This window comes from Pinus tabuliformis, chromosome 4_1, assembly GCF_031772625.1.
Source record: "Pinus tabuliformis cultivar Carrire ecotype Pingquan chromosome 4_1, CPIR1, whole genome shotgun sequence".
NCBI lineage: Eukaryota > Viridiplantae > Streptophyta > Pinopsida > Pinales > Pinaceae > Pinus > Pinus tabuliformis.
The window spans coordinates 451,355,190-451,377,106 of NC_142303.1; the positions used below are offsets into that span (position 1 = coordinate 451,355,190).

Below are 21,917 nucleotides of genomic sequence, written 5' to 3' on the forward strand. Positions count from 1 at the left end.
AAACTTTACACAGTGCCAAGCAGCCTATCTACTGCCAAAATCGAACCTCTATCTTTTAAAAATTATCCTATATATACTAAATTAAAAATCAATTTTTATTTCCTCAACATAGGAAATAAAAAAAAAAAAAAAAAAAAAATCCTATCATAAAACTCTATATTATGAACTAAACAGTATTATAAACTCTAGTGAACTATGGCAAATAGGGTTGTTTTGAAAACCAAAATCAGTGAATTTTGGTCAAGATCTTCTTCCTTTAAGGGTGGAATTTCCATAAAAATTTCCCTTTGACTGCCACCTTGCACCTACCTACATGAATTTAGGAGTTAGTTGATCAGCGTGCTGTTCTTGTTCCCCCAGAAAATGGAACTGAAGATTTTCCTGCTGATTTTGTAACCAATTAACAAACTGTTTCCACTTTTTCACTAGATGCTTTTAGAAATCTAAAAATGTTGGATTTTGAATATGATTCCCATCGAATGGTGGAGATACTAGGAATCAACTCCTAGCTGGCTAATACTATGCCACCTTCTTTAATCATACGATAAGCTCAAAAACCTGCATCATCCTATACAAATTCATTTTCATCCTTGACTTGTATCATTAAAGACATCGGGCTTCTATTTGGTGTAGCATGCTCAGGTGAAGATTCCAGAAGGTAATGCAACTTTAGTAGCTATAAAAATGCCTCTGTTTTTGGGTTATGAACATGACCAAGAGATGCTAGATTAGCTACCTTTCCTTGGGTGGGATCATAAGGTGGGACTATCATTGTAAAATCAAAGGTTTCATGTTGATTTCTTTCATATGCTTTCTCATACATTGGTGATGGAATCCCAAGTCTGGCCGTTCTACTATCAACTGTTCAGATTTTCGGCTTAAAGGAAAATAAGGATTGTATGATTGTGTTATTGCAAGCCATTCTTCATCATAATAGATCTCATGTGGCCCTACATCAGATTCTATTTCAATAACCTAGAGAAAATTGTGGCCAGGAAGACACTTATCCAATGCAAGGAATTTTGTGATAGGTCCATTCTCCCCATGTTGAACAACCGCTGCAAATTTAGTGTGCAAATGTGCAGAGAACCAATATGAAGGCTTCAGCTTTTTCAAAAGTTCTTGAGCAGGCTGACTCCCCAAAGTCTTGTTTTTTTTCTCATTTTAAAAAATTGCTTGTGACGAAGTAATTGCTCTGAATTTCCAAAGTCGGTTATACCACAAGGCCAATCGTGTGAAATAAATATATCTATAGACTCCTCAATTTGCATAATCTTGTGAACATCATATTCATGCACATGATATATAGACCTGATATTGCTCTCATGGTAAGGTGCCCTTTCATAATGCCCTGAATAATAATTGCGTGATTTGAAAATGCCAGAAATTCCACCAATGCAAATATTTCCAAACTAGATGACCCTAGCAAACCCCATAAAGAATATCCTTGATGCAACACATCCTCCATAGTAACTCAACACCACCAATCAGCATTGCTACCACTCAAGACATCGATGGACGCGTTGTAGGCACCTACAGAACTTTGTTTTTTAGTATGGCCCTACGCGTAGCGCCACACTTCCAAGAGCGCAGCGCCATAGCCGGGAGCGCATCGCCACACTCCAGGCATTGCTTGTTTCCTATTTCCTGCTTTAAAACCATCACAGTAAACATTGCTTTCCAACATCTCTTCTACAGTTCCCAACAGAATTTTGGCATCCTTCAAAGACTTTATAACAACGCTCTCTGCTAACTTGTGCATCTCCACCCAGCTTACACCAGCCTTCATTTTGGAAATAATGGCATTGTGAGCACCAAGAACCGCATTATACACAACTCGCTAGCCATCTGTGAATTTTAAATTAGCAGGGAATGAGCATGTTATATCATAACCATAAAAACAGTGCTCTGCACCCATCATCTACTCAAACATACTCAAAGCTGAAGGATGATGCACCACCCATGATTTATAAGATGCATCTTCCATGTACAGATCAAGTTTCAGCATGGTTGAATTGACTAGCCAATGCACGATTTGAAGCTTTCATAGCATCAACCCAGTTTTCATTCTCAATATTGTTTGGAAATACTTTTCTCAGTGGAATTTGGAGAATGCGACAATGTTGATGTTGAAAATGGGACTGCAGGTGTACTTGGAAGAACATGGGATAAAGAAGATAAGCTTAAAGAATCTACCAGCACCACAGTGCACTTAGAACCAAATGCCATGCCACAAGGGAATCACCCTTGAACTCTATTGTGCACAGACAATCCAAAACTTCCAGTGCAGATCTTGTAGAACTAAGAGATTTTCCAGCAAGCTACTCCAATTATTCACCTTTGTAATGTACAAAAGAATACCTCTAGAATGTCTTCTTATCCTTGGTTTTGTTAATTAAAAATATACAGGATAGAACATACTTAAATTACCTCAACACCACCAATCATCATTACTACCACTCGAGACATCGATGGACACATTGTCGGCACAACTTGAGTGCAAAGAAGGGCCACTTCAATCACTCTGAGGACTTCTTCTTTTGAGCATGTTGATTCTATCTCAGGATCCATCAATTCTAGAGGCCTTCCTTGCTCATAAAGATGCCAGGTCCACTCTAGAAGATAAACCATCCTCTGTGGCAAGATAAATTGCACCATATCCTCTTTCGCCTAACTTATTCTCTATATCAAAATCTCTTGTTGCACTTTTCATATCCCCATAGCTAAAAATTTCCAGTTCTAACCAGATAACATTTGTTGCAATAAATTCAACCATCTTTTCTACTACACGCTTTAAAAATGATGGTGGCTCCAATATTGGTGAGCTTTCTCTATGAGCTTGATTTCCTGAAGTTTGAACTAACTCTCTGTTATTTCTTTCCAATTCATGTGAAGGTGAAGCATGACTTCCTAAACTGTCACCAGAATGATGTCTAGCACCCTCTAAAATAGATGGCTGCTCTATGATAGAAGTATCATGCTCTAGAGCCGCATCTGGCTTAGCGCTACAAATATCATTTTGAAGGTCCTTTCCTTTTGAAGATTCAGCTATCTCTAAAGCCATGCTACTGTCTACACTACAAGAAGTGTTATCAACAGAACAATCTTGGATGGAGGATGCCCCTTCTTTTTAATCTACAGAGACTTGAGCCATTCCTTCATTTTCATCATCTCCAGTACCATACACTAATCCAAGAAGGGAGAGGCCCTCTCCTTGAATAGTGCCCTTCTTGACATGTTTCTTATCAACTTTGTTATCAGGATCCAAAAGTTTAGGATGATCAACCAAGAACTAGAAGTATATATGAAGATGGTGATCAGGCATTAGGAACCCTAAAAACTAGATTACTTCCCTGCTTCACCCTCAAAACAATTTCTGACTGCCCTCCATGCTCACTGACAAACTTTGTAGTTCTAGCCATTATGTGATGTGTCTTCTCCATAGGTGGTTGCACAATACTTAGTCATGACTCATAAGTAGGATTAAGGCCTTGAGCTTCCCATTGAAAATCATTTCTTGACTGAAAACATTACTTCTATAAAGATTCCAGATTGATCCTTTTGTTTTCACAAGATCACCAACAAAACTATAACTCTGACCGAATAATTCTTGCAAATGCTTTTATTTAATGTTATCTTCTTCTCTACCACAATCCAGCCACTGACATCTCCTAGCTTCCTCTGGATCATTTAATACCTAAACTGTTGCACAGGAGGCCTTTGAGTCAACCATTCATTTGGTCATATCTTCTAAACCAGGAGCCAGTTTTGGGAGTGTGATATACCGTTGGAAAGCTCTTTCTGAGCTGCTTCTGATGGACACATTTAAGACATGTTTTGCACTGAATATCAAGTTTAAAACATCTAATAAACCCAAACACAGTAAGAGCTCATGTTGATCCCTGGTGACCGGCTGCGAAGACTGGAACTAAAATCAGCCTTATTGGGGATGGCAGCTCCTTGGAAGTGTCAAGAACACCATAGACCAAGTGCCTCATCCATTGGGCAATATGGTCAAACAATTGCAAACCCAAAACAACTCATACCAATCAAAAATCATATACATACTGCAACCTATACATTTGGAAACTAAAACAAATGCCGAAAACTGAAAAGCTACTTTTAGTAGCTTATTTATTTACAAACCTATCCTACTTTGCAGCAAAATCAATAGATCAAGTGATGTTGTAATGCCAGATCAACCAATCAAGTAATTGTGACAAGGAAGCTGCTTGGAAGTGCTTGAACCAGGACACAACTAGAAATGCTAACAGCCATACATGCACAAAATGAATTTGGCTGTGTGAAAGACAATCTGACTTATCATTCAAACTAAAATAATACTCCATACATGCGACAATAGGATCATAGAAACCAAACTATGTTTGTTGCCCTAACTCCTCAACACAGACCTCCAACTGCAAACTGTCAATGCAAACATCCACAAACAGCCCTATTTTTTCTTGTTTTGAAGGAGGGAGGGTTTCCAGGAACTTTTTGGGATCTCGGAATTCATATGATTGGATCTTATCATTTAAACACTGAATCTCCTTCTCAAATTTTTCAACAACTAACTCAAAGAAACTAGTTTTAGCTTTAGGAGGAAACTTCAGAGATCTCAAATATTGAAGCACGATAATGAAAAATACTTCATCTATTTCAATATCCACTAACTGATCTCTAACCTCTTTGAAAGCTTCACAACACACAAGGTTTGCAACATACCCTGTCATTAATGCTTTGAAATCTGGATTCTTTGGCAGTGAAGTCGCTCTAAACTTTGAAGCTCAGGATCTTAAACAATGGGGTCACCAGGTGAATGATTTCAGCCTTCATATGTGTCTAACTGTTGTCCACCATCAGTAATTAGCTCTGCAACTTGAATGATCTTTCCCAGAGAAGATCTGTCACCTCATCCCTGGCAATGGTGCCAATATGTTAGCACTCAGAATGTACCTCAAGGCTGAGAAAAAGGCCATTCCGAGGTAACCATAGACCAAGATTTTGATCTGGCATCTAGCCCTGCCAGACCGAAGAGGGCTCTCTCTTTGCCAACAAAACGTGGCTACAATAAATGAAATTTTAGGCTAGCTATGGAGTACGGGAATTTGTTTGAAAATTTTTGGGTCAAAACAGCAAGAGAAAGGACGATTGGGCTATGGAGTCAATGCTAGTTTCTGCCAGCAAACTTGGGGCAAAGTAAGTGCCATGTTCAGCCAGATAAATATTGTGAATGTGAGAAGAATAGGGGAGAAAGCCCGCTGCCCTGCAGGCATCAAACAAGGGATGGATCTGCAGCAGCAACTTTAGATGAAAGAGAATCACGAGGTTGCTCAACAGAGCATCTAGCAAAGGATGAATTCTGCTAAGACAACCATTACATCTAACAGCAAAATCATCATGAAAGGAGCATCATAGGGGATGGATTCCTAACACATCTCTTAGATAATGTTGTAACAAGGCAGAAAAACATAATGTGTAAATGAATTTATGAGAAAAACATACTGGACATTTAAGCACCGTGATGAATCCCAGGTCCAAAGGGCAGAAAACTGCTTTATTAAAACGATATTCAGGAAAACTTTACACAGTGACAAACAGCCTCTCTGCTGCTAAAATCAAACCTCTATCTTTTAAAAATGATCCAATCTAAACTAAATTACAAATCAATTTTTATTTCCTCAACATAGGAAATAAAAAATTTAAAAATAAAATCCTATCATAAAACTCTATATTATGATCTAAACACTATTGTAAACTCTCATGAACTATCGCAAATAGGGTTGTTTTGAAAACCAAAATTAGTGAATTTTGGTCAAGATCTGCTTCCTTTAAGGGTGGAATTTCCACAAAATCTGCCCTTTTACTGCCACATTGCACTTGCCTACATGAATTTAGGAGTTAGTTGATTAGCCTGTTGTTCTTGTTCCCCCAGAAAATGGAACTGAAGATTTTCCTACTGAGTTTGTAACCATTTGACGAACTGTTTCCACTTTTTCACTAAATGCTTTTTGGAAACCTAAAAATGCTGGATTTTGAATATGATTCCCATCGAATGGTGGAGATACTAGGAATCAACTCCTAACTGGCTAATATTATGCCACCTTCTTTAATCATATGATAAGCTCAAAAACCTGCATCATCCTGTACAAATTCATTTTCATCCTTGACTTGTATCATTAAAGACACCAGGCTTCTATTTGGTGTAGCATGCTCAGGTGCAGAATGCAGAAGGTAATGCAACTCTAGTAGCTGTAAAAATGCCTTTGTTTGTGGGTTACAAACATGACCAAGAGATGCTGGATTGGCTGCCTTTCCTTGGGTGGGATCATAAGGTGGTACTTTCATTGTAAAATCAAAGGTTTCATGTTGATTTCTTTCATATGCTTTCTCATACACTGGCAATGGAATCTTAGGTCTGGCCATTCTTCTATCAACTATTTAGATTTTTGGCTTGAAGGAAAATAAGGATTGTATGCTTGTGTTATTGCAAGCCATTCTTCATCGTAATAGATCTCATGTGGCCTTGCATCAGATTCTATTTAGTAACTTGGAGAAAATTATGGCCAGGAAGACACTTATCCAATGAAAGAAATTTTGTGATAGGTCCATTCTCCCCATGTTGAACCACTGCTGCAAATTTAGTGTGAAAATGTGCAGGGAACCAATATGAAGGCTTCAACTTTTTCAAAATTTCTTCAACAGGCTGACTCCCCAAAGTGTTGTTTTTTATTTCATTTTCAAAAATGGCTTGTGACGAAGTAATTTCTCTAAATTTACAAAGTTGGTTATACCACGAGGCCAATCGTGTGAAATAAATATATCTAGAGACTCCTCAATTTGTAAAAGCTTGTGAACATCATATTCACACACATGATATATAGACTTGATATCACTCTCATGGTAAGGTGCCCTTTCATAATGCCCTAAATAATAATTGCGTGATTTGAAAATGCCAGAAAGGCCACCAACGTGAATATTTCGAAACCAGATGACCCCAGCAAACCCCACAAAGAATATCCTTGTTGAAACACATCCTCCATAGCAACTCAACACCACCAATCAGCATTGCTACCACTTGAGACATCGATGGATGCATTTTAGGCACCTACAGAACTTTGTTTTTTAGTATGGCCCTACGTGCAGTGCCAAAAGGCTATGCGCAGTGCCACACTTCCAGGAGCGCAACGCCACAGCCAAGAACGCAGCGCCACACTCCAGGCATTGCTTGTTTCCTGTTTCCTTCTTTAAAACCATTACAGTAAACATTTCTTTCCAGCATCTCTTCTATAGTTCCCAGCAGAATGTTGGCATCCTTCAAAGACTTTATAACAATGCTCTCTGCTAACTTATGCATCTCCACCCAGCTTACACTAGGCTTCATTTTGGAAATAACAGCATTGTGAGCACCAAGAACCACATTATACACAACTCGTTGGCTATCCATGAATTTTCCATTAACAGGGAATGAGCATGTTATATCAGAACCATAAAAACAATACTCTTCACCCATCATCTACTCAAACATACTCAAAGTTGAAGTATGATCCACCATCCATGATCTATAAGCTGCATCTGCCATGTCTAGATCAATTTTCAGCATGGTTGAATCAACTAGCCAATGCATGATCTAAAGCTTTCATAGCATCAACCTAGTTGTCATTCTCAATATTGTTTGGAAATACTTTTCTCAGTGGAATTTGGAGAATGCGACAATGTTGATGCTGAAAATGGGACTGCAGTTGTACTTGGAAGAACAGGGTATAAAGAAGATAAGCTTAAAGAATCTGCCAACACCACAGTGCACTTAGAACCAAATGAAATGCCACAAGGGAAACACCCTTGAACTCTATTGTGCATAGACCATCCAAAAATTCCGGTGTAGATCTTGTAGAACTGAGAGATTTTCCAGCAAGCTACACCAGTTATTCACCTTTGTAATGTACAAAAGAATACCTCTAGAATGTCTTCTTAGCCTTGGTTTTGTTAATTAAAAATATACAGGATAGAACATACTTAAATTACCTCAACACCACCAATCAGCATTGCTACCACTCGAGACATTGATGGACACGTTGTCGGCACAGCTTGAGTGCAAAGAAGGGCCACTTCAATGACTCTGAGGACTTCTTCTTTTGAGCATGTTGATTCTATCTCAAGATCGATCAATTCTAAAGGCCTTCCTTGCTCATAAAGATGCCAGGTCCACTCTAGAAGATAAACCATCCTCTGTGGCAAGATAAATTGCACCATTCCCTCTTTTTCCTAACTTATTCTCTATATCAAAATCTCTTGTTGCACTTTTCATATCCCCATAGCTGAAAATTTCTAGTTCTGAAAATTTCTCGCCAATTCATGTGAAGGCAAAGCATGACTTCCTAAACTGTCACCAGAAGGATGTCTAGAACCCTCTAAAACATATGGTTGGTCTATGATAAAAGTATCATGCTCTAGAGCCGCATCTGGTTTAGTGTTACAAATATCATTTTGAAGGTCCTTTCCTTTTGAAGAATCAACTATCTCTAAAGCCATGATGTTGTCTACACTACAAGCAGTGTTATCAATAGAACAATCTTGGATGGAGGATGCCCCTTCTTTTGAATCTACAAAGACTTGAGCCATTCCTTCATTTTCATCATTTCTAGTACCATACACTGATCCAAGAAGGGAGAGGCCCTCTCCTTGAACAATGCCCTTCTTGACTTGTTTCTTATCAACTTTGTTATCAGGATCCAAAAGTTCAAGATGATCAACCAAGAACCGGAAGTATATATGAAGATAGTGATCAGGCATTAGGAACCCCAAAAACTGGATTACCTCTCGGCTTCACCCTCAGAACAATTTCTGACTGCCCTCCATGCTCACTGAAAACTTTGCAGTTGTTGCCATTATTTAATGTGTCTTCTCCGTAGGTGGCTACACAATACTTAGTCATGACTCATCAACAGGATTAAGGCCTTCATCTTCCCATTGAAAATCATTTGTTGACTGAAAACATTATTGCTATAAAGATTCTATACTGATCCTTTTGTTTTCACAAGATCACCAACAAAACTATAATTCTGACCGAAGAATTATTGCAGATGCTTTTCTTTAATGTTTTATTCTTCTCTATCACAATCCAGCCACAAGACCAGCCACTGACATCTCCTAGCTTCCTCTGGATCATTCAATACTTGGCTGCTACACAGGAGGCCTTTGAGTCAACCATTCATTTGATCATATCTTCTGAACCAAGAGCCCATTTTGGGAGTGTGATATATCGTTGGAAAGCTCTTTCCGAGTTGCTTATGATGGACACATTTAAGACATGTTTTTCATTGAATATCATGTGTAAAAAATATAATAAAACCAAACATAGTAAGAGCTCATGTTGATCCCTGGTGACAAGCTGCGAAGACTGGAACTAACAAATCCCACCATGGGTTACTCGTATGATAAAAATGAACAAAGTCAAAGAAGTAGTCTAGGTGAGGAGGAAAAGGAAAGAAGAAAAATGGAATCGGTGAAGCTTTGGGATTCCTAGTTGTCACTGCTTTTCCTCGAGAGTCTACAATATTGAGTAATACATCATGAGAACCGTGAGAACAGTTTTTCAATGTGTCGGTGTCGTTGTAGATTTAGAGTTTCAAGTTTTTAGTTGTTGAGCTCGCTTGGTTGATTTGCTTTGTGCCAATTTTTAGATCTCGTGGTGTTTGTTACACAATTCCTAATTAAAACAAGCACATTGTTGAGTTTAATGTTGGTACAATGGGTGGTATTCCCACCCCTGACATGGATGATCATGGTCCTCTACTATATGGTAGATTTGCAAAAAGGGCGGATAAAATTTATTCTCTTGATTTGAGATTTGTCGCCTCTGGAAAGAAGAATGTTAATTCCCTAAAGGAAATAGGATCGATTGGTCAAGTCACTGGACTTTGACCCAATTATAGCTTTGTTTTACAATGAGGGAGCCTATTAGTACTTTATATTGTGGAAACAATTATTTTTTATTTTGTTTTGAAATCAAGGAGCACAAAAATGTAATTTACAAATCTAGGCCCTATTCATGGGCTCCATAGGAAGGTTTCTAGTTTACCAGGACTTTAGATTTTAGTCCTTCCTTGGAAATCTATAATGCACCTATTTGAATTAGATTGTCATATCTTCCCTCATTTTGAAACAACAATGGTATTTTCAAACCCATCAGTCACAAATTGGGCCACTACATTTCTAGTTCTAAGGGCAAGGAAAAAACTTCACTTGTGTCAAAATTTGTGTTGAAATGGATTTTGTAAAAGGACTCCCTGAGGCAATTTAGTTTGACTTGGAGGGCTAGTCCCAGTTTGACGCTCTAGATTATGAGCAAGATCCTTTTAGATTTAATTTTTTCCATGAGTATGGGCACTTTGCAAAACATTGTCCCAAAGTTATAGTACCTCAGTCTCCTACCTCTCCAACTTCTCAAAGTAATGATGAGAAAGAAGCATCCAAACCAGTTTCAAGGAAGCACAAGTGTTATATACCTAGGGGGGATAATATGGGGTACAAAGGGAGGTACCCAAGGTAATAATGTAATAATGGGATGGGACATAGTAATAAATAAGGTGGTTAACCCATATCATGTAAGGGACCACAAGTAGTTAGTAATAATGTAATGGGCCCATGGTATTAGTTCAATGGTATGAGGGAACCATGGTAATGACCCATGGTATTGTATGTATGAGGCCTATATAGAGGCTAGAGACTCCACATGGAGAGATGTGAAGGATTATTTCATGAACAGGCATATGGCTTGTGGAGTGTTCTCCTTCCTTAAGGAGTGAATGTATGGTGTTGCCCTACCTTAAGGGTTTGATCAATAAAGAGAATCATTTCTATCTATTTTGATCTTATTATTCTTGGATTTATTTCTATTATCATATATTTTTGGTTTGGATCTATAACAAGTGGGATCAGAGCTATAACAAGTGGTATCAGAGCACTTTCTTGGGCAAAAAAGTGGAGATTTTTTTTTATTTTTTGCAAGATTTCAGGGGCGGCGAGTTTGCAGATCAGATTTGTATGTTTTGGTGCAAGACCTATAAAATCGAATTGCAGATCTGGATTATTTGTGAAAAAATAACTAATTTCAAAAAAAAAAATCAACTGAATCGGAGTCCGGATGAAGGAGATATCGCTGATCTAAAAATCAGTGGTGTTGCAGACAATTTTTCGGGGCAACTAGTTTGCGGCGAAAATCTAGACATCTTGACGCAAGATCTCAAAAACATAATTGTAGATCTGAATTCTTCGTGAAAAATACCGATTTTCAAAAAAAAAAATCAGTCGAATCAAAGTCCGGATGAGGGAGATATCGCTGATTTAAAATCAGCTCTTTTTTGCAGAAATTTTGATGACGGTGGGAGAGTTGCAGCGCAGATCTAAAATTCCAGTGCCTGGATCGGGATTTCTATCACATGGACAGATGCAGAATGGTTGTTCCATTTCCAAAAACATGTCATAATAAGGATTCTGAGCAATATTGACTAAACTGTGACATTTTAAATTTTCGTTAAGTTTTTTTGTGATGGCGGGCCTAGATAAGAGTTTGAGGGACTTGTATAAATTTGATGGCTCTCATCTAGCCAAATGGCTAGCACAAATGGAGAAATATTTCAAATTGAATTACGTCTATGATGATGAGACTCAGCTAAGTGTGGGAAAAATGTACTTGGACAATGAAAGATGGCAATGGTGGCAAGGGTATCAACGTTGCTATGGAAGGCCCTTAACTTGGGACACATTCAAAAAAACTCTTATGGACCACTTTGACCATAAATCTAATCTTGTGGATAAGCTCACACAGACAAACACACAGCCTAGCAAAGATTTTACTTTTACAGGAAAGAAGGAAACCAAGAAACCTAAAGGGTTATTTTCTGCTAGTATCTCCTTATTGCAGGTTCATGGATTGATTCAGAAGGAGAAGATCATTGTTTCTATAAATCCTAGTTGCAAGAATAATTTTATCAATGTTAATTTGGCAAAAAAATTGCAAGTTCCAGCAAAACACATTGAAAACACACAAGTGGATGATGAGGATTTTCAAGTGTATAAGGATTTGAAGATTTCTATGGATAAGTATGTGTTGCGTGGTGATTTTTATACTTCAGAGACGGATAATATGGATGTTGTTTTGGGATATCCTTGGATGGAATATGTGGGTACTATCAATATTAATGTGCAGAAGAAATTCCTGAAGCTCTGGTATAAAAAGAAGAAAATTATATTACAGGAGATTTCCATCAATAAACAGGTAGAGTACATGGAGGCTGAAGCAGAAGATGTTCCAGGGACTGACATATCAGTTGATGAGCCAGTGATGATCGACAATCAAACACAAACAGAGGCTAAAGAAGAAAAGGTTACAGGTGCTGATACATCATATGAGGGCTCAGTGGTTGAAGTAATATTGGAAGATACGACACCATAACAAGCACCAAAACATAACAGTCAGGCTCCAGTAAGGGTTGAATTAAAGAAAAAGACACTGTGGGTTAAAAATTCAACATATCATCACCCACATCACCCTGCAAGACAACAATCAACAAGATGGCAACCAATTAGCCACAAGGACAACAACCCTCGCAGGACAGATAGAGAGGAGCGAAGATCTACCTACTACACATCAACACAGAAGAGCTGCCACGGTCAACTTCCATATCAAGCGAGCAAGGCACCAACGAGATCGAGGGTTCACCTTTCTCTTGGATGGCTAGAGGCACGTGCATGGTACCAGTGGACTACTCTTTTGAGTAGATCTTATTATTTGTGTTCTTCCCATGTTTCGGGGACGAAACATGCTAAGGGGGGTGGAATGTTATATACCTAGGGGGGATAATATGGGGTACAAAGGGAGGTACCCATGGTAATAATATAATAATGGGATGGGCCATAGTAATAAATAAGGTGGTTAACCCATATCATGTAAGGGACCACAAGTAGTTAGTAATAATGTAATGGGCCCATGGTATTAGTTTGATGGTATGAGGGAACCATGGTAATGACCCATGGTATTGTATGTATGAGGCCTATATAAAGGCTAGAGACTCCACATGGAGAGATGTGAAGGATTATTTCATGAACATGCATATGGCTTGTGGAGTGTTCTCCTTCCTTAAGGAGTGAATGTATGGTGTTGCCCTACCTTAAGGGTTTGATCAATAAAGAGAATCATTTCTATCTATTTTTATCTTATTATTCTTGGGTTTATTTCTATTATCATATACTTTTGGGTTGGATCTATAACAAGTGGGATCAAAGCTATAACAACAAGCATCATTCATTTTAGAGGTCTCGTTTACTCAATAAGATCTTTGGTCCCTGATGATGGATGGAGGAACCATATGAAACGTTGGACAGATCACAAATTCTACACAGTTCTAATCCAAAAATCAACATCCTCCCTCCAGTAATATATATGAAGCTTTGAAGTCCTCAAATGCAAAATTACAGTTGAAGAAGATCAACCAGATCAAGATCAAATGGGTTGGCTTCAGAGAACATTCATTCTCATGTTAAGGAAGAGACTAGTTCTAAGGCTATTGAAATAACCCTCCTTCAAATAAAATGGAAGAAGAGGCCAGTCTGAAGGAAGAGAATGAGGTCAATCTCTCATGTTCTTCTCCTTCATATTCAGAAGTTTTACAAAGAAATCAATGATTGTCCCCTCCATTAACAAGAAATAGAATTACCAAGCAAGAAATATCGAAAATCTAGTGCCCATCATTCTTTAGCCTCCCATGATTCTAGTGGGGAGGTCAATTTTGCTAAATATTAGAAGTGTTTTATTTTTGTACCACTTGTCTATGCAATTTGTAAGAATCTACTCTTGTTCTCGAGAAGTAAAAGGCTCAAGTCTCATAATGTCTAGTTTTGGATCCCCCCCACTTATTTTGTCAGGAGGATGGTCCACCTCGCCCTCTTTCTAGAATCATGGAAAAGTCTTTCCTTGTAGTATTCATCTCAATGTACTTCAGCTACATGTTCTAGCCGCAAATTTTACCTTAGTACAAATTCATTGTTCTATTTAAAAAAGGTGAGGAGGGAAAGGCCAAGCACATAATCATATGGGATTTGAATGATATATGGAACAAGATGTAGCATTTCACACTTCACGGAGCAAGAAGTTCACATTGTTTTACTCTAGTGAATTTTGTTATAACATTATTCACCGATAGGCGCTTGAAAAAATATAGTTTGAGTTAAATAATTACAATATAGCTCTAGTATTATTTGGCTATGATATAGAAATGTGAACATTTATGTGACTAGATAAGCAATTTCACTTCATATTTCAAATTGAATGATTGATTATTCAGCTTTAAAGTTCACATTTTAAAATTTATTAATAACAGTATATTGTTTGGAAATTTAATTTACTTGTTCTATTTTCTGCAAAATCCATTTCAACACAAAACTTCTCCTTTGTCAAATTTGTGTTGATATGGATTTTGCAAAAGGACTCCCTGAGGCGATTCAACTTGACTTGGAGGGTTAGTCCCAAATTCATGTTCTAGATTATGAGAAAGTTGCTTTTAAATGAAATTTTTACCATGAGTATGGGCACTTTACAAAACGTTTTCCAAAAGTTATAGCACCTCAATCTCCTTTATCCATCCGTCTTCTCAAAGTAATGATGGATGAGTAAGAAGCATTCAAACCGGTTTCAAGGAAGCACAAGAATCATTCATTTAAGAGGCGTAATTCCAACAAGTATGAATCTAATCAACATCCTCCCTCGAATAATAGATATGAAGCTTTGAAGTCCTTAAACACAAAAGTCACAGTTGAAGAAGATCAACCAAATCAAATAAAATGGCTTCAAAGAACCCTAGTTCTCACATTAAGGAAGAGACTAGTTCTAAGCATTCAAGCCGGTTGCAAGGAAGCACAAGAATCATTCATTTAAGTGGCCTAATTCCAACAAGTATGAATCTAATCAACATCCTCCCTACAATAATAGATATGAAGCTTTGAAGTCCTCAAACACGGAAGTCACAGTTGAAGAAGATCAACAAAATCAAATAAAATGGCTTCAAATAACCCCAGTTCTCGCATTAAGGAAGAGACTAGTTCTAAGGATATTAAAATACCTCTCCTTCAAATAAAAAGTAAGAGGAGGCCAATTCAGAGGAAGAGAATGAGGTCAATCTCTCTAGTTCTTCTCCTTCATATTCAAAAGTTTTAATAAGCAATCAACTATCATCCCTTTCATTAACAAGAAATAGAAAGAATGAAGCAAGAAATATCCAAAATATAGTGCCCGTCATTCTTTAGCCTCCCGCGGTTCTAACGGGGGGTTATTTTTGATTAAATATTAGAAATGTTTTATTTTTTTACCATTAATTTGTGCAAGCAATTTGTAAGAATCTACTCTTGTTCTAAAAAAGCAATAGGCTCAAGTCTTAGAAGGTCTAGTTTTGGATCTCCTCCCCTTTCTTCTTTTGTCAGGAGGATGATGGTTTTTAACTTCTTTGCCCCCCTTTTTCTAGAGTCAAGGACATTTTTTTCCTTGTACCACTCATCTCAATGTACTTCAACTGTGTGTTCCAGTAGCAATTTTTTGCTTAATACAAATTTCCTGTTCTAGTTAAAAAAAGGTGAGTGGGGAAAGGCCAAGCACATCATTATAAGGGATTCGATTGATGATATATGTAACATGTAGAATTTCATTTCACAAAGCAAGAATTTCACATTGTTTTACTCTAGTGAATTTCTCTACAAGTTTCATGACTAACATTATTGGCCAAGTTCTTTAGTATGTGTAGAAAATGGTGCTATATCTATAGGTGCATGCAATCATATATTTTGAGTTAAAGAATTACAGGAGAGCTCAAGGATTATTTTGTTATGATATGGAAATGTGGGTAAGAACATTTATGTGGCTAGATAAGAAATTTCACTTCAACTTTAAAATTGTATGATTGATTTTTCAGCTTTAAAGTTCACATTTAGAATTTATTAATAAGAGTATATTGTCTGGAAATTTAATTTACTTGTTCTCCTTTTTCCTATTTTTTAAGATGTGTACAAACATTAAATATTCAAAAATTTGTATTCAGTGTGCTACATCAATTTTCTAGTGCTTTGGTTTGCCAACACAGATGGAGATTCTTTGAAAAAACACACTCACGAAAGCATAATAGGAAAGAGTATCAACACCTCAATGATATGATGGATGTTTACGACATCCTTTTATTGTGGGTGGGGTAGTTGAAGAACCCACTTGATGCACAAGCCATTTACTTGGATGTGATTCATCCCACTTCTAACTCAATGTTGAGGAGTGAGAGAAACCTATTATGGAGGATTCATTTTCCTATTTAAATAGGGAGGATGACCGAGCGCAAGACCAACTAGTGCAAAAACAACTAAAGCAAGACCGGCCAACTCATGACCAACCAATGCATAACCAACAAAATAAAGTGTAGGAAGCACCAATTTGTAGCCCATTGTACATGCAATTCCAAGACCCTCCACCAATAGGCCCTATAAATGAGGCAAAGGTAATTAACACATCCATATTATAGTTTAATTTTTAATTTTATTTTAAACACTTGAATTTTAACTCAACCCTAGTCAACTATTGATGGTTAATGTATGATGTATGTGATTGGAAAACCTATATATGATAATTGAATAGATTATTTTAATATTTATGTCACAATGTAATTATCTGATGATTTAAGTCATTGTTTTCATTTAGTTGAAAAATATTACTTTATCCATCTTTAATTGGTCAATATTTTTTTATTGAATTTTCCCAATTTTCATTTTTCAAATGCCTGTCAAGTTGATTGTGAGTGAGATTTATATAACAATACTCACAATATTTAGGCACAAGTAATCCATTGACTCCTAAATCCATTTCAAGAAAAATATTCACCACACCAATCTGTCATCTTTCAAGTTACTCCAAAAATCTTTACACCATGTTTAGGGTTCTTAATGAGATTTAGGATGCATGGTGTCTGTTTATCCCTTGGATGGTTCGAGATGGATTTGCACATGGGAGATGGTTTATGATGGAATTTCACATTGGATATTTCTTTATTAGTGATTGATCGACCTTAGTTAGGTGATTGCTTGGCATTATTCCTTATGGATTTGGAGTTCCCTTAATATCTTAAGTGACATCATTCATGATGGCCACATGGAGATATTGCTCGCTTGGAGAAAGTTGTCCTTAGGAGAAGGAGCATGTTACATCTTTGAGGAGGGAATCAAGCAATATACAATATGGGGTAGCTTGAATTTCTATATGGAAGCTTGAAGTTGGCTTGGGGAAACTTGGTTGTAATGGTGTTCATGCAAGGGGAGTGGACCTAGTGGAGTACATGGTCTAGGAGGAATCATGTAGTCCCATACAAGCATATGCGCTTTTGGTGGAGTGTGGACACACCTTGTGTAGTATTGTACTATGTACCAACCCCCCATTTATACGAATAATAGTTGATATTTGACATATAAATGGGGACCCTTTTTAAACTTTTTAGTCTTTGAAAAATAAATCCTAACTCTAAGAAATTGCCTTGAAAACTCTTAGAAAACAACCCAAGTTTAGGATCTTTATCGCAAATTGCATTTCGCATTTTTCCCATGTGATAATTATAAACATCTTTAAGTAAATCCCAAATTGTGATATGCGATGAAACCCCCCGTTGTGATATTCCAATCAGAACACCTTCAGAACATGCAATCGCACTTCGCGGAGTCACACATAAATAAGGCATTCCATTGTGTCATCCTTTAACAATTTGTGAAATGCGATATTGTGATTTTCGCAATCGTATTTCGCATTATATGCAGGCAATGCTATATTACAACGTTTAAAAGTTGCGATGCACGAATAAAGCACCAAGCGTGGGAAGTTACTGTGTTTTAATATAATAATGAATGGTTTGACAGGGTAATTAATGTTTAGCAGCTCGAGGAAAAGTAATGACATTTCAAGTTACGGCTAGTTAACGCTGAATATCTCATTCGAAATCCTCCCACAATTAAAAGTCATTTCAAAGAGATTTTAGCCTTAATTGCCCTATATCATCTGCGTTGATATATCTCTTCCATTTCAAACAAGCTTCAAAAGACATGTCATTGTAGAAGGTGATGTAAAAGAAGAAAAGGCAGAGCATTACAGAGTCTGAGCTATCAGAAATGTCTCCTATATTCTCTGATACATTTTGCAACACTGATTGGGGAGCGACATCATGGCAATTCATATACAATAGGCTTGAGGATGAGCGTCCCAAAATTATTATCGTAAAGGAAATGACTGATTCAATAAAACCTTCGGGAGTCTAATTTAAAGATGTTTCCTGTTCTTTCCTTCACATAATAGGAGCGAGAGAAAAAATGCTCCATATACTAATATGATTAGGTGGGTGGTGGAAAATCTCACTATTGAAGACAAGCAATTCAGGAACTTGAGGATGGAGCTCATGGGGTCATTCAAAGCTGAAGACCTAAAGAAAATGTACCATATACCTGACCCTCAGGACATATATGACAATTCATACGTGGCCAACTTTGCAAAGAAAAGCAAAGAACCTTTCAAGATGATCCAGGGTTGGAGGGTAATACAGAACAAGTTCAAATTTGATAAAATGGGTATGTATCATGTAGCCTCCTTAGCAAAACCCTACAACCATGCAGCTGCTATGTTATGTAGGCTATATGGATTACCTAACAATGCTAAGTTTTCCATAGAATGGATTCCGTTAATTGATGCCTATGCCAATTCCCACATAATGAATTAAGCCACTATCTTATCAGATAACCTAGCCACTGTCGTCTTTGAGTATCGTCAGAAGAGATCCTCCTCCACAGAGAACCTTCCTCCATTATTTCAATGCTTGCTTCATGGATGCCATCAATTTTTGCACTAAATTTCCAATCATGGGTTGGAAATGGACCTTGCAGGACCCCTACCCTATCCATCTCAGTCATAAACATATTTGGGAATCCCATTATATACCCCATTTTTATAAAATATGCCATGTTGTTATTTTCCATTGTATAAATTAATTTTTAATAAGAAAGTCCCAAGGTTTTCCAAAGAAGCTGCTACAAACCTTCTCGTAGTGTTGGAAATAATACTAAGAGGGGGGGGTGAATCAATATTATCAAATCAATAAAACTTTTTCATTTCCATACTTAGATACATATACGCTACTTCAGTTAATGGAACCCGCGTGTATACGCAACTGTGTCTAATGCAACTAGCGTATATCCAGAATACTTATGATTCAGTTAATCCATTAAATGTTGACCTTTAGTTAGTGCATTAGGACTTCATTAACCATATGAACAGTAAGCAGGTGCAATAAAACAGAACATATCATCACACACAAGAAGCACACATGAACACCATGATATAAGGTGGAAACCCAATGTGGGTGAAAACCACCTGCTGCAAGTCATCTCTATCTTCCTTTAATAAGAAACTTCATTTTACAATATTTCTGTACTGGTGCAGTCTTATACTAGTACACAGGCTTCTACCTGCAGAAGGCTACAACCTTCTCTCGTTCTCCAGACTCTCCTGGATGGGAGCTACAACCACCTTAGCTCTTGTACTAGCTGATCCATTTACTAGTACGTAGGTGCCTGCCTACTGAATGCTCCAATCTTCACTTGTTCTCCAACTGCTACTGGAAGGGAGCTACTACCCCCTTTGCTCTTGTACTAGCTGATGTACTAGTACGTAGGCGCCGTCCTACAATCTCATTTCATCCTCCAGGGACCACATTTCATACATTTTCAAACTGGATACTCCTGAAGCACAACATTATAATCTGAAGGCCACGTTTCATCAAATTTTCACACTGGACCCATAAATATCATTGAAGCACAAAAACAATCAATACTAGCATCATCAATCTATGAATCACCCAATACTGAATCACTGAGACCCTGTCAACAAAATGCAATCACCAGAACACACAGAGCAGAACTCTGAACTTTGCAACCATATTCAGAACCAACTATATCATCAAAATCATGCATCAGAGTGCATACGCTACTTGGAAGTGTTGAACCAGCGTGTATACGCAACTTCACCCAAGCGAACCAGCGTATATGTCATTAATTACTTATTCATAACTTCGCTGCACTTCCTGACTTCAGACATACCCAGGTCATTACATATACAAAGTTAATACGTGTGTTAGCAACCAAATCTAGTTCATCAGATCACATAAGGATAAGTCATTCTGATCCTGATCCATTATAGATCTCATCCATCAATACTGAAGCTAAACATAATCAACCAATCTGAATATGCAGAATACTGACACCTTTAAACTGTCATCAGAACTCATCAACAACCAGAATCACCTGTAACTTCAAACATCATAGCTCAAAATGTATACGCTACTACAATGAACCAAAACCGCGTACATACGCGCTTTCACCAAAGTCAACCTGCATACATATCTATAAATATTCAATCATGACTTGCAGCGATTTCAAACTTAAGTTATACCCAGTTCAGATCATTACATGCGTCAGTATACAGATCTAGAATAAACATAATCAACCATATAGCGATAGTTCATTTCAAACCATTTGATCCCAATCTAGCCTTAGATCTTGTTCTCCATCAACTGGTGAGATCCCTCCTTAGCTCAGATCACGCAATGCATCATAAACCCATAACCTACATACTGGATCTCATCCTTCATCAGATATTCAAGACTTTTTCGATTCCATTGCCTAATGATCTTCCTCTCCTTTTATAGTCTTAGGCCTTACTCAATACCATGGTCCAAAACCATTGAGAACCAATACTAGGGACCCAATACCTGGGTTCAACACATCTGACGAGATACTATGGTCCAAAACCATAGGTTCAAATACCAAGGACTAACTACCACAGACCAAGAGTAAGTTCTCCAACATATACGCACTTTTCCTTACGTGACAGTGCGTGTATATGCATACGTGCCTTTATAACGTATAACCCACGTGTATACGCGGCTCGATCATGATGAACCTGCGTAATATATTTTCTCTTCCTTCTTGTAGTCTGATCATCAAATCCTTGTTACTGACCTGCTGCACTATGATCTATCATCTGTGTGATTTGCCATCAAGGACAAAACTTGTTTCATAATGCCAACAATCTCCTCCTTTGGACTTGATGGCAAAGCTAACTTGTCACACTTAGAGCTATCATCTGATTCCTTTGAGCTGTCCTGCATCCCATATCTCTTCTGAAGATTCATCTAGTTATAACTAAGTGAGATGTTCTTCTATGAGTGGGTTGCCATCAAGTACAACACATGCATCATAATGCCAACACGTAGTGGGCAAGTATTTATTTGAAGAATGGTTTACATACATCAGGGTTTTTCACAGTACATCGGACCCGCATATCCTCCCTTTGTATGCCCGTGATAAATTATTAGCAAGATAAATAGCCCACTAACTCTGCGAAAAGGCTTGACCAAGACCCTAAAAGATCACAAAAAATCATTGTGACCATCTTTTCCTATTTGTTGCGGTTACTTTTCATTAGCAAATTTTAACCATGCAACTAAGGAGTCAGTAAGCCTAGAGAGCCTCAAGCTCCATACTTTGCTGAAAAGGAAATTTGATCTAGACAAAATAGCACATAACACTACTACTATAGTGAAGATCAAGCCCTTTAATCATGAGGCTAATAATTCCTAATACCTTTTACGGTCAGTTGAATCCTTCGAACAAGCGTTTAAGTGGGCAAGGGAAAATCTGAGTCCTGAAGATTTTGAAAGCTCTCAGGAGTTTAGAAACAAAAGGCTCAAAATAATTTCGCTACATTTGTTAAAAACTGAGGACAAGCCTACACCCAGTGTAACTATCAATAGTGAGGGACCAAATTCTCGCATATAGTCTCAAATGGATACAAG

The 21,917-nt window shown here is 37.5% G+C and overlaps 1 protein-coding gene and 2 pseudogenes across 1 annotated transcript; all 3 read right to left on the reverse strand.

The window, feature by feature from the left end:
- Window positions 1-568: 568 nt before the first annotated feature.
- Window positions 569-1,789, reverse strand: LOC149176297 (lariat debranching enzyme pseudogene; annotated as a pseudogene).
- Window positions 1,790-6,126: 4,337 nt separating this feature from the next.
- On the reverse strand, window positions 6,127-7,513 carry LOC149176298 (lariat debranching enzyme pseudogene; annotated as a pseudogene).
- A 265-nt stretch (window positions 7,514-7,778) lies between these two features.
- On the reverse strand, window positions 7,779-8,253 carry LOC149176299 (putative LRR receptor-like serine/threonine-protein kinase At1g53430). Its single transcript, XM_089421428.1, has 2 exons — window positions 8,026-8,253; window positions 7,779-7,916 (listed from the first exon to the last, which is right to left on the reverse strand). Exons 1-2 carry the CDS (start codon window positions 8,251-8,253, stop codon window positions 7,779-7,781), a joined length of 366 nt encoding a protein of 121 aa, XP_089277554.1.
- Window positions 8,254-21,917: the final 13,664 nt, after the last annotated feature.